The sequence below is a fragment of the Orbicella franksi genome, chromosome 4, assembly GCF_964199315.1.
Source record: "Orbicella franksi chromosome 4, jaOrbFran1.1, whole genome shotgun sequence".
In the NCBI taxonomy this organism is placed as follows: Eukaryota; Metazoa; Cnidaria; class Anthozoa; order Scleractinia; family Merulinidae; genus Orbicella; species Orbicella franksi.
This window is the reverse complement of record NC_138148.1, coordinates 25994801-26007300: the sequence shown is the minus strand read 5'-3', so window position 1 is coordinate 26007300 and position 12500 is coordinate 25994801. Positions and strand designations below refer to the sequence as shown.

The following is a 12500-nucleotide window of genomic DNA, read 5'->3' as shown; positions in this document are numbered from 1 at the left end:
TCCCCAAGAGAGCTTGTCCGCAAGCTGTGTGAATATTTTTCAACAACACAAATGCCAACTTGTCGTCAACGAAATAAAAAGGCCTGATTCTTTTGATGCCTTATCTCGTAAAACTTTTCTCTGATTGACAGGTTGAACCTGTGCTTATCGTCACGGACAGCAACGGTTCAGCCTCAGAGCTCCGGCCCCTGGTTCGACTGTGTCCATGTCAAAATAATGGCAGCTGCGTCGACGATGAAGACGTTCAGCGACAGCTGGACAGTGGCGCCAGATTTATTGTATTATCGTGTGAATGTCCTGCGGGACTCACGGGACAGTTCTGTGAAAGTAACTTTGACGCTTGTGTAGAAAACAATGATCCTTGTTTCCCAGGCGTAGAGTGTGTTAATGTTCCACCTGATGTCAATCAAACCGGATACGCCTGCGGTCCGTGCCCTAGTGGTTACCATGGAGATGGTGCTACGTGTATTGGTAAGACTGATAAGCTCCCGATCGCTCAAAATCGAGTTATGTAATGCAGTTCAGGAAATCTGTGCAATTTTTTCAGTAACCTCCTTTGCATCCTGTTCGGTCGGTTGCGTAACGCTAAGTGTCTGTTGGACGTGTTTTTTATCTACAAAAAAGCACTGTATATCTTAAACTTTTCTGCAGTGATAACTTTTTAATTTCAATGTCACTGCGTGGTTACGTCTATTAATGAAATAAATAAATTATATACACGGACACATCGACATTGATGTAGTACCCAATTTTGTGCACTTTCTAAGCTCCTGAAACTGAAAAAGTAAATCTTACCCTCAATATATTTTTCATTGCTCATTAGATATTGATGAATGTACTGATCACGTGTCCCGATGTAGCCAGTCATGTATCAATACGCCTGGCTCGTATGTGTGTGACTGTAATCCGGGATATAAAATCGAGAATGATGGCGTCACCTGCATTGGTAAGGTTTCCTAGCTACGAACAAAATACTTTCAGAACCTGTAAACTTGCCATATTTAAGGCCTAGAGATGATTGCCTGTGAAGAGGCCACGTTCGATGTATCAATATTCTAACATGGCTCCGAGGCTTTCGGGTCAAAATTGTAAATTTTCAGAGCTCCTTTTGTCTCCCAATTCCCTAAAAGAGATTTGGATAGAACGAAAATAACACCTAATGTGGAAGTTTGTCCTGAAAGCCTCGGAGCCATGTTGGAATATTGATATATCGAACGTCGTCTATTACTAGCTTAAAAGTTAGGGTGCCTTCCTTTGGGGTGATCTGGATCGGGATCAATGATTTAAGATCACTCGGATCATGGTTCATCAAAGGAACCGATGAATCCGCTCTTGTCACGGATTCATCGGTTCCATTGGTGCACCATGATCCGAGTGATCTTGGATCACTCATCCTGATCCAGATCACCCCAAAGGAACGCACCCTTAGTTCGTCTAGTATGCTCGTTCTGGTGATGGTGATCCTTAGAAGGTCGGCTATGGTTATCACGGACTGGCATTCTACACATTAAATAGAGGAAATTGAGCAGGTGTTATCATAAAAGGCAAGGAAAAAATTACTTTCTGTCAGTCTGTTGGTGTCTAATCTTTGACCCTTGAAACTGATTGGTCAGTTTCGTCGTGATGTCACTGGCCTCGTGTAAAGCTCGTAACATCTTCGCTTATTCCTATCCTATCCTATGTCTCTTTATGCAATAAGGCACATAAGGCTTTGACATTCTCTTTCCAACCACTACGGTTTGCGGCGAGGTTTCTGACATTCGCCCATGACTGCCACCCAGCTGTTTTCCTTTCATCTTCAACCATTCTCCTCCATGTTGTTTTGGGTCGACTAGGCCTTCTTTTCCCTTCTGGCCTCCATTCCAGAGCTGTGACGCAATGTTCCTCTTTGTCTTTCCTCATTATATGTCCAATCCAATTCCATCTTCTACGTCTGATTTCATCGCTCGTTCTGTTCACTCCTGTGTTCTCCTGAATTTGTTGGTGGGAGATGGTCTGAGGCCACCTTATTCTTAAAATCCTCTTCATGCACTTGTATTGGAAACCGTCCAGCTTCTTTGCTTCTGTTTTCGTAAGTTTCCAAGCTTCACAGCCATACATCAAAACTGACCTAACAATTGTTTTAAACGATTGTGCCAATCTCACTGGTACCCCATATTCTTCGCTTCCTATAAAAAGCCTGTCTAGCTTTACTCAGCCTATGCTGTATGTCTTTGGCTGTTCCACTTTCTTTGTCCAGCAGTGCGCCTAAGTAAACAAACTCTTCCACCTCTTCTAATTGTTCACCATTAATCTCTATTCGTTGGTCGTTTTTGGCATTCACCCGCATGACTTTTGACTTCTTTGCATTGATCTTAAGACCGACTCTTGCAGCTTCATCGGCTAGTCTGTTGGTCTTATCTCTTATGTCGACGTACCTAGACGACAACAAAGCGATGTCGTCTGCAAAGTCTAGGTCTTCTAAGATTGAGGTGAACTTCCATCGTATACCAGTTCTTCTACCTTCCGTAGTTCTGCTCATGACCCAGTCAATTGCAAGTAGAAATAGGAAACCAGACATGACACAACCTTGCTTTACTCCTGACTGGACTTGAAACCATTCTGTTGTTTCACCCTCATCTAGAACTGCACACTCAAAGTTGTTGTACAATTTGCGTCGGTTCTGTTTGAAATTCTCCAGAAATAGTCTATCAAACTACAGTTTCTTTTACTGTTAGATTGGGTATGTTGAAGTAATCTGCATAATTGCACTATTTTATCTTTTTTATTTACTAAAGTGTACTTTCGCTTTATGACAAGAAAACATTTAAGGAGCAAAGACCTATAAGCGTTCTCGATTAGCAGTTTCGATCTGCAGACAGAGATTCTAACAGACGAATGCTTATTCGTATTGTTTTATTCTTATCAGATATTAATGAGTGCGTGAATTCCAACGATTGCATGCAGACATGCACCAATTTCCCTGGTGGACGGAATTGTACTTGCTTAGATGGATTTAAAGTTGATCCAATGGATAGCACCGCTTGCATACGTAAGTTTACCACATGTTTACTAAAATTATGAGTGTAGCATTTGCGACTAAGGATGTTGACTCAAGATTACAGTCTCCTTATTACTATCTACAGTGTAACTAGTACTTGAGCCACATATATTTTCAAATTCACAGCAATTGCGCGATGCAATAGTTCCGAAGTGGGCTGCCAACAAGTTTGTGTTGAGGATCACGGCCATCCAATGTGTTCTTGTTACAAAGGATACCACCTGCTTGCGGACAGCAAATCATGCGGTGGTAGGTCAAAGGGATTGAGAGGAGGGTTATGAATAGATAGCCTATATACCTATGTATTTTATAAAGAGGTGTCCTTGAAGAGTTTCCGAAGTACTATAATGTAGCAATCGTTCAAGAAGTTTACCTAAAAGTGAAAGTATGCAATAAAGACTTTTGACTCAATGGAGCAAAATGACTTAAAGGTAGTCTTGGATTCTAAATCATAAGTTTATGCTCGTGTACAATTGTCTTCAGTTAGAGTTTCTTTTTTTTTTTTACCTGTTTTGGGTACTGGGCTTTTTCATTTCTGTTATTTTTAGATTTCAAATACTCCGCTAAGCGTCATATTTTAAACTCTTGTCTCGGTGTTTGGAAATGTGGTAAAACTACGTCTCTCGTATTTTAAATATATTACTTAACATATTCTTTGCAAACCATTTTTATCGTTTCAGATATCGATGAATGCACCACACACAGACACCGATGCTCACAGAATTGCCACAACACAGAAGGAGGATACACGTGTTCGTGTGATCCTGGTTACGAGTTGGACTCAGATCAAATGACTTGCAATGGTAAATGTGCTGTGTTTAAGATCTTGCCGTGATTGGAATAATGTTTCATTCTGTCATCGTTCACTGATACAGTGCAAAATTGGCAAAAAACAAAACCAATTACCCACGGGGACTTTCATTGAGAAAGAAAAGAGGGACGAATAATTTTTTACTTTTCTACCGAAGCATATGTTGATTAAACTATTTTATGATTAATAATGGTAATTGAACTGAGTGGAGTGCAATTTGGTCTGAAATCATACGCGTGATTTCAAAATCGAACGCGCGCGCAGCGCGAGTTCGATTTGAAATCACAAGTATGATTTCAGACCAAAATTGCACGACCCGAAGTTCAATTGCCACTTTATTAAATCCATTTTGAAATCGCACAATTTTATCGCCTTAAATTTAGATTTTGGTGTACTGTTTCAGTAGCCAGTTTGTTAAAAAAAGCGGAACCGGAAACGCGTTTACGTCTCATTTAGTATGCAAAACGATGTCATGTGACGAAAACTTATTCGAGCATGACAAAGAAACAAGCAGTTCTGAAGTCAGAACGAAAATAGTGTACTTCAGGGATAAAAGTTCAATTCTCGTCGCCTGAATCAATTATGGAAGGCCTTCCTTTCTTCTGTGGTTGAGGCTGAGATTTTTCATTGTCTTTGGAGAAGGAATTTAGAGGTGCATATCTTGTGTAATTCTGTGATCGATTTCTTTTGAGTTGTGAAACTCCCTCGAGTGCTCGATGCCCAGTGGATAGTACGTTTTTTCCTTTTAAATACCGTTCAATGGCATGATTTTGAGGGAGTCCAGCACGTTATCATCTCCGTTTCTTTTTGTGACCTCGGCGTAGGACTCAATACTCAGGAACTTATCAAGTTCTTTCGGCTACATTTGTTTTAAGATATTTCCAAGATGGCGGGACTGGCACGGGCTTCGCAAGACGTTCATTCATTCACTATTTTGTGCAGTGTGGCGTAGTTTGACTATGTTTATTCACAGCGACAGAGTTGAGCTCTTTTGTTGCTTCGTTTGAAACTACCAGAAACCTGGAAACATCTACCTTCTTGAGATGGCTCTGAATTTGTTGTTGTGTGGTTTTCATTTGTTTATGTTTTACTGGACTCGGTATCATACGGATCTTGAGCAGATGTTGAAGAAAAATCGCCAAAATATTCATCAAAATGGACACTGAAAGTTGGAAACTTCCATTAAAGTAAGTCTTCAGCCTGAAGGAGCTCATAATCGTCATTCAGAAACTGTAATTAATTAAATTCGTCAATTTTTTTGGAAAAAAAGTACAATAACAACAAAGTTTTGGCAATAATAGTTGCAAAATTCTCCACAAAGTGGCCTTTTGCCTTTCATTTTCCCGAAATTTTATTGATTACTTTAAACTAATCTTGAAATCTGATTGGTTGTTTTGTTTTACTGTCCCATTCTCAGTGGCTGAGAAAAAGATGCGATTTGGAGCAAAAAATAGTGCGATTCGTGAATAAATCGCACCACTGAGAGCCAATCAGATTGCAAGGATAACCAGTGATTTCAAAATGGATTTAATAAATATGGTAATATGACCGGCTTATTATTCTGGCATATTTTAAATTTTGAAATATGTTCAGTCCCTCGTAGCGAGCTATTAAGCACCTCGTGTTCCTGGGAAAGATACGCTATTTCCGCAGTAATCGTTGAACTTTTCCACCTTCCCCCCTAATCTTTGAACTTTTTCACCTTCCCCTGTTCGCCAAAAAGTAAGAACGCCAGATCGCAGGCTATGAATAACTGACACGGCAGTCATGATGATAGTACAAACAGAGGAAGCTTTGTAGAAATCTCTTGATCATGACAATCAACAAGGTGACGATGACGCCATATGAAAACAAAGGGTTCCTCTGATGTTAAGCATTGGAACAGAAAACCCGTTAGACTGTAGTGTACTCAGGTTATTACTATTTATGTGATATAGTTTGGTTACCTGAAATATGATATTTTTCGTTACAGATATCGACGAATGCGGTCTGATAGATATTATATATTGTGCTGATCCATTGGAGCTTTGTATCAACACTTTAGGATCATTCCATTGTGAATGTCAGGAGGGATTCCAGTGGTCCAGTGGCAACGCTTGTGAAGGTTGATTGATTTGTGTGGTTACGAGAGTAAATTAAATTACTAGTTACTTAGAAATCGATGTTGTTTTGATGTAACTGAACACGAATTCTCAAAACTGAAATCGAAAGAAATCAATAGCAGACAGTGGGAATAACTGATATTTGTATTTAAACTGACTGTACAAATCTGCTGCATTCCTTTGATGAAAACATATTAATGAAACAAATATACTGTCTTTGTATCAGAAATTACCCCAATCACAGATGGACCATCCTCAACAGGGAACCCAACTTCTGTCAAAACCGATCAGGTTCCAGAAGGTGCGATCAACAATGCTGTCGCCATGACGATAAGGAATGTCGATATATCTGAGGTAAACAATACCGTTGACAACACATGGCTCGAGCGTGACCAAATTTAGCCAGTACCTTACTGTCAATTGACTTTTGTTAACTAGAAAAACATTGTTCCGGTAAGGCAGGCCATCAACCCCGAGCAAAATTTTCAAGATGGAAAAAATCTTGATCTTTAAGCTTAGTTTGGCTCTTAAAATTTAATCGCATTGATCAGGTTTTCTTTTTCACATTATATTTTAAATCCGCACTTGCCCAATTACTTCTGTTTTCTTGACTAAATCTTTTTGAACATATAAAAAACTTAGCTGTATTTTTTGAAACGTCTAACAAACTTTTCGAAGGAAAGCTGTAAGTCAAAACGAATTAAAGAGATAATGACTTAAAAGGAGAAGGACAAAGACAATGTAAACATGTTGTTATTCTTTCTTTTCACAGTGGGAGGATGGACTGTCTCAATCGTTTAAGGAAATTGTTGCCCAGGTCGTTGTAGATTATTGTCAAGAGGAAAATTGCTTTCATTCCAGAGTAAATAAAAGGTGAGCTTGATAATAGCGACAGGTCGGTAACACATCAAGTACCCTGCGTACTCGTAAGCTTAAGCCCTGACTTGATAGTTCAATAAAGATGGTTTTGAGGGCCTTAATTAGTCTAATTACTGTCCTAAACACCAGAATACGTTTTGATTTTCCATGTAGAGTATTCTGTCGATGAAAACAAGTTTTAAATAACAATATCAAATTCAGGCTTTAACACGAGCGCGGCATTTAGCCAAGTAACACTCTTAATTGCTTTCCTCTACATCAACCAGATACAGTAATTAGGCTCCTACAATGTGGGTCGTTTGCCCCGAATGTGAGTCTAGATTTACCGATGAATATCTTACTATGTGGGTTTGGTAACAAGAAACATGAGATACATATCTATAGAAATATCGTGTAAGAATTAAACACACAGTAACATTCCCTTACACAATTTGTCACAGATCAATCAACAGTGGGAGCGTAACAGCAAGTGTGCATTTTTTGAAACACTTTCCACGAGAAGATCAAGCTGACCTAATCGTAGCCTTTTACGTCATCCTACGTTCCAACGAGCAAGAAAACTTCATCACGACTCAGGATGCGTTACTTCAGGCTCTGAAAATGTCAGCAGCAGCTGTGTCATCTCAACTCCGGAAAGAAGTTTACGACATCCGGGCATACCATGCAGATGGAGGTTCACCTCCCCCACGTGAGTCCCGGATCAATACGTCACAGCCCAAGTGGATCATTATTGGTGTTTCTCTTGCCGTGATTGTTGTCATGGTGATCGTTGTCGTTGTTGTCTGCAGGTAACCAATTAGGCATTTTGCGAAAATATTATTTTTGACTTCAGGGTGACTTCTCTCTGACCAGATGAGTGAACAAGAGCAGGTTTTTTTGGTAAACGTTGAAGCACTGGGAAACTCTCTGACAATGCTTATCACCAAATCAAATAAGAGCTCGAGCGTTCGTATTCTGGCATGCAAACAACAACAAAAACTTTTATATCATCCCAGGGTTAGAAACGACAACTTTTTGGCCAGAGTAAAAACAAAAATGATAGGGGTGCTGGCTACCCAAAGTAACATTCAGTTAAAAGAAAAGATGTTTTACATGTTTGGGTTAGCCAAAAAAACAAACAAACAAACAAACAAACAAACATTGAAACAAACATAATAAGAGAACTAAACAAAGTTAAGCTAATTACCAGTAGACTTAAGTTCTTACATTGCAAAACAGTATTTATATCCAGAGAGAGCGATGTCAGATATCTAATAATCTTTTGAAATTATTTAATATTTAATAAGCCAGCATGATGTAATGAGGATATGTCATGTTGCTAGGCAACATCTCGGTGACGAAAGTCTTGATAAATTTGCAGAGATGAGAATTTTCCTCTAAATGGTAGGAGTTGTTAAGCTATCTTTAATTTAAATCTTGCATGACCGTGAGTTGCAATGTTGAATGTAGATCTAGCGTTGTTTTGGTGTAATAAACTAGCCACTAGTAATTTTGTAGTGAACTTTTCTTTAATATACCATTTTACTTTCTTTGTCGTTTTTCAGGCGGCGCAGACGAATATCTCAACTGGAAAAGCATGGCAGTAAATCCGAGTTCGTTCTCAGGCAGTGGGCTGGAACGCAAGAAGAGACAGTGTTTCTTGGAATAACTAACCAATCTACTAAGCTATAAACTAATGTAATGATACGCTCGTATTCATGTATTGGGCAGACTTGCTAATTTAAGTAATGTTTCTCATCAATAAGTTCATAGAACAGCATAAGCGAAACGAATACCCACTTGAATGTAAAGTTAAGTAGCCCAGGACTTCAAATCAATAAGCTGTGAATTATTCATGGAAGTTAATTTCAGTAGCTGCTATAATCATGAATAAGTGCTTTTGTAACATGCCATAGAAAAAACAGCCAATCAGAAAGCAGAAAAGCCGTTGCATATTCGACGGTATTACATCCAACCTTACCATTATGCGTCGCGGTATGTCGTATTGATTGTGTTGACCACTGTATTTACTATGACATTGTATAAAATAGTTATGCAACGCTCTCTCGTGGTATACCAGGGAATATCTCACTTGTCAGGCGTATTTTCTTAGTAATACACGCTCGCCTAAAGGTTTGTGTGTATACCGAGGAAATTCAAGTGACTCGTGGGATATTCCACGGTACACCCACCCAAAGGCAAGTCTTCATGCCAGTTGCCACTAAGGCAATACCGGTATTAGGTAATATTACTAATGTTAACTCTGAAGTAGGAACCAGTTTACTTTAAGGACTTTGATACAAGACCTAGGATAGACTGGTAAATATATTATGTCAATAAGGAATAATTTATAAGTAGCTAAATTTAAAATAAATAAAAATATAACGAGTCCTATACTCAGTTGGTGTTGTCTTCATAATGATTTTCATAATGTTCAACGACTTGTTTCTGATAAAGCGTTGCTCATAGAACGTGGACGTTAACTGACTGAATAATCGTTTTGCACAAAACCACTGAAACACGGTTATATACAGTGTAAGCATAATATCACCAATAGTCCAATGAATTCTAAATTTCCTTCAAAAACTATTAATAGGGCTTGAAAGTTTTGTCATCTCAAGCTTAATTTTTAAAAATATTTTTCTCATGTTCTCATTTGCGTGATAAGAATATATATTCCAGTTTACAAAACGTTTGCGAAGCAAATTTAGGTAGCTTAAATATTTTAGTGTATAGCACTCTAATGTCATCATCATAAATTAGATTTTAACTATTTAACTTCACCTTGGATAACTCGACGAATGAACTTTGTCAAGTCAAAACGTAAGATGTCAGTAAAATATTTGTCCGAGTTCCGAGCGAACATTTAAATACCATCCTGACAGGATAAACCAGTAACTTTGTTCCGTATTTTGTTTTAAACTTGCCATGCAGTAAGGTAAAGATCAACTTTTGCCAAAAATTTCAAAATAAATGGAAGGTCATCCTACTCGTTTTCGAGATAAGACGCATTAAAGACCCTATGTTTTTTGTCAAGTGTACTAGGGGTAGCCTTTCTATGAAGAAAAAGATTGGTCCTCCGATCACAGGTACCTAGCCCCACAATAACTGCAAGTAGTTTCTGAGAAGAATGTATAAACAATAGCTCCCATTTGGCGAAAAATATGCAGGGATATTTGTCCGCGGAAATTATCTGTTCCGAGAAGCGAACAGTTTTCTGAGAGCGTAGCTCGAAGAAAACTGTGAGCTTCGAGGCTAATGAGCTTCGGGGCTAATAGATTCATAGCACCTTCGTTCCTATGCTCTTTCGAAGATGGCGGAATCCGCGAGGAAGGACACTGTTTCCAAGCCAGGTTCTCCATCTTCGGAAAACCGTGGGAAGGACTTTCGATTCATAGCTCGCCCTAATGCCCTAATTGACCAAAAGTTTCTAATGCGTAAGGCTAGTTCGAAGTTTCGGATGTTCCTGCAGTGCCAAAATGCCTCTTTATAATGGGCCATTTTACAGTTGTGTGCTTAGTTACCTGGCCGTGAATGCAAGCGAGGCTGGAGGTGACCTTGCTTTGATACAGACCTCTCGGCTTTCCTCACTTGAATGTCAACTCGTTAGCATAAGAGCAACTTGATTTACACAACACAAGCAGTAAAGTCTGTATCCAGACGAGTTCACCTCCAGCCTTGCTGCCATTCAAAGGCCAAGTCACTAAGCAGACAACTGTAAAATGGTTTATTCTCTTAAGAGTCACTGTCTGAGAAAACCGGGCAAAATCTGAAATTAAAAAGCTCAAAAATGGTGGTCGGCCGAATTATTCCGTACTAACGCCATATATAGGTTAGGTGAACTCATGGATCACAGACCAAAGTTTCCCGTCTTTGCTGCTCAAGTGTTTTGATACACAAGATATGAGATCTACTCCCCATCACCCCGCAGGTTCCGTTTTTTCTGATAAATTTGGCTCAAATTTGACAGTCGGCAAAAACTATAAAATTCATCGAACGAAGTTCGTGTTCACTGATTTAATACAATTGGACATAGAACTACTTGTACATGCAAGACCAGAGATCTGCGAAATAAGTATCATTCAACCTACACATTCCAGTTTTGGATTACTTATATTTCATTTCTACGAATGAGCAGGAAATAAGCCATTTTTTTGCTACTTGCAGAACAGGCAACTATAACTTATAACTATAACTATAACTATAACTTATAACTATAACAGCAATAAATGAATGCCAAAACCAAACACGACACTCTTACGTTCCCTTTATCCTGTTCGACTGATAAAGACTACAATGGTTTCTTGACTTTCTTGGTTTCCAACCGTAACATCTGTTCCTACTAACACAAAACTTGCCTTGCAGTGTTTAGAAATACAGTTTTATTATTTTTAGACGACAGGTTTTCGGCGAAAATCATAATAAAAAGAAAACTACTTGAACACGGGACAATTGCATTCGTCAGTGTTTACGAATACCTTTGGGCATTACGTAATGAACACGGGGCAATTGCATTCGTTAGTGTTCAGCAATACCTTTAGGCATTACGCAATCCTTTTGTTTTACTTGCCATCGTACATTTTTCATATATTAGTTTTTCGTTCATAAAGTTAAAGATTCTAATCCTCGGCGTGTGCGGTACGGATCGGAACTTCTTGGGCGTTTTCGAATATCGAGGACTCTTGCACTATTAGGGCATCGTTTAAAAGTTTGATTTATAAAATCGTGTGGAAAGAGAATAAATGTTTAATCTGGTAGACATTTGATGCTAGCAGAGCGAGGTTCCAAATCATGTCAGTGGACGGCGAGCGCGGCGAAGCAATGGACGAAGAAGAAGACCGCATCGACAGTTTAAAGCAGCAAAAGGCGAAGGATAAATCGGCCCTCACCAGGATCAAGAACAAGTTGCTGAGCCTTCTAGATGAAGAAGATTATCCAAGTCGGCGGGAAGTTAAGGCGGTTTGTCAAAAGCTTTGTGAAGTGCAAGAACGCACGATATCAACTATGGAAGAATTATCCCAAGAATATTTAAGCTCCAAAGAGAAAGAGAAACGAAAAAAGCTCACCGATGAAATGGACAAATTAGAGGCAGAATTTTCGGAGGCTCATGACAAGGCACAAGAATATTTGGACAATCGAAAGGATGAGTTATCGAGTTTGGCCACTGACGCCTCAGAAAACACTCGTCGACGTCTAATCGAGGAAAGCGTTGTACGAAAGAGTGTGGAAAAACAAGCTTTGGAGGAACAGGTTAAGCAAGAAAAAGACATCGCTCGTCAAAAAGAAGATTTAGAAGAATTACGTCGTCAGTATCGAAGTCGTTTATTTAATGAAGAGGACCTTCAAGATTTGAAAGAGTCGGAGTTCAAAGGACCAGAAACAAGAAAAATTTCCGCGAACAATTTGGCAGAAGGTCGTTCAACGCCATCGCCTGGCAAGGATATGTGGAATCAACTTAAGCGTGTTTCAATTCCCGTATTCAGTGGTGATAAAAAATTGTAAGAGGGTTGGAAAACGGCTTTCATGGCATGTGTGGACGAGGCGCCCGCTACACAAGAGTACAAATTACTTCAGTTGCGTCAATACTTATCTGGCGAAGCATTAAAGGTCGTGGAACCTTTGGGACACTCTGCAGCGGTTTATGAGACGGCAAAGGAAAGATTGGAACGAAAGTTTGGCGGCAAACGGC

The 12500-nt window shown here is 39.2% G+C and overlaps 1 protein-coding gene across 3 annotated transcripts in view; it reads left to right on the top strand.

The window, feature by feature from the left end:
* The window catches only part of LOC145485096 (mucin-like protein), a 36467-nt gene extending 26574 nt beyond the window's left edge, over positions 1-9893 (top strand). For 2 of the 3 annotated variants that reach the window (XM_081463737.1, XM_081463736.1), the window contains exons 24-33: positions 132-471; positions 824-946; positions 2909-3031; positions 3167-3289; positions 3721-3843; positions 5824-5955; positions 6180-6307; positions 6726-6826; positions 7273-7620; positions 8377-9893. In XM_081463737.1, coding sequence (XP_081319863.1) covers positions 132-471; positions 824-946; positions 2909-3031; positions 3167-3289; positions 3721-3843; positions 5824-5955; positions 6180-6307; positions 6726-6826; positions 7273-7620; positions 8377-8503 — 1668 coding nt within the window. In that variant the 3' untranslated portion in view covers positions 8504-9893. The remainder of the gene's footprint in view (positions 1-131; positions 472-823; positions 947-2908; positions 3032-3166; positions 3290-3720; positions 3844-5823; positions 5956-6179; positions 6308-6725; positions 6827-7272; positions 7621-8376) is intronic. The other variant, XM_081463739.1, reaches the window with a different exon arrangement.
* Positions 9894-12500: the final 2607 nt, after the last annotated feature.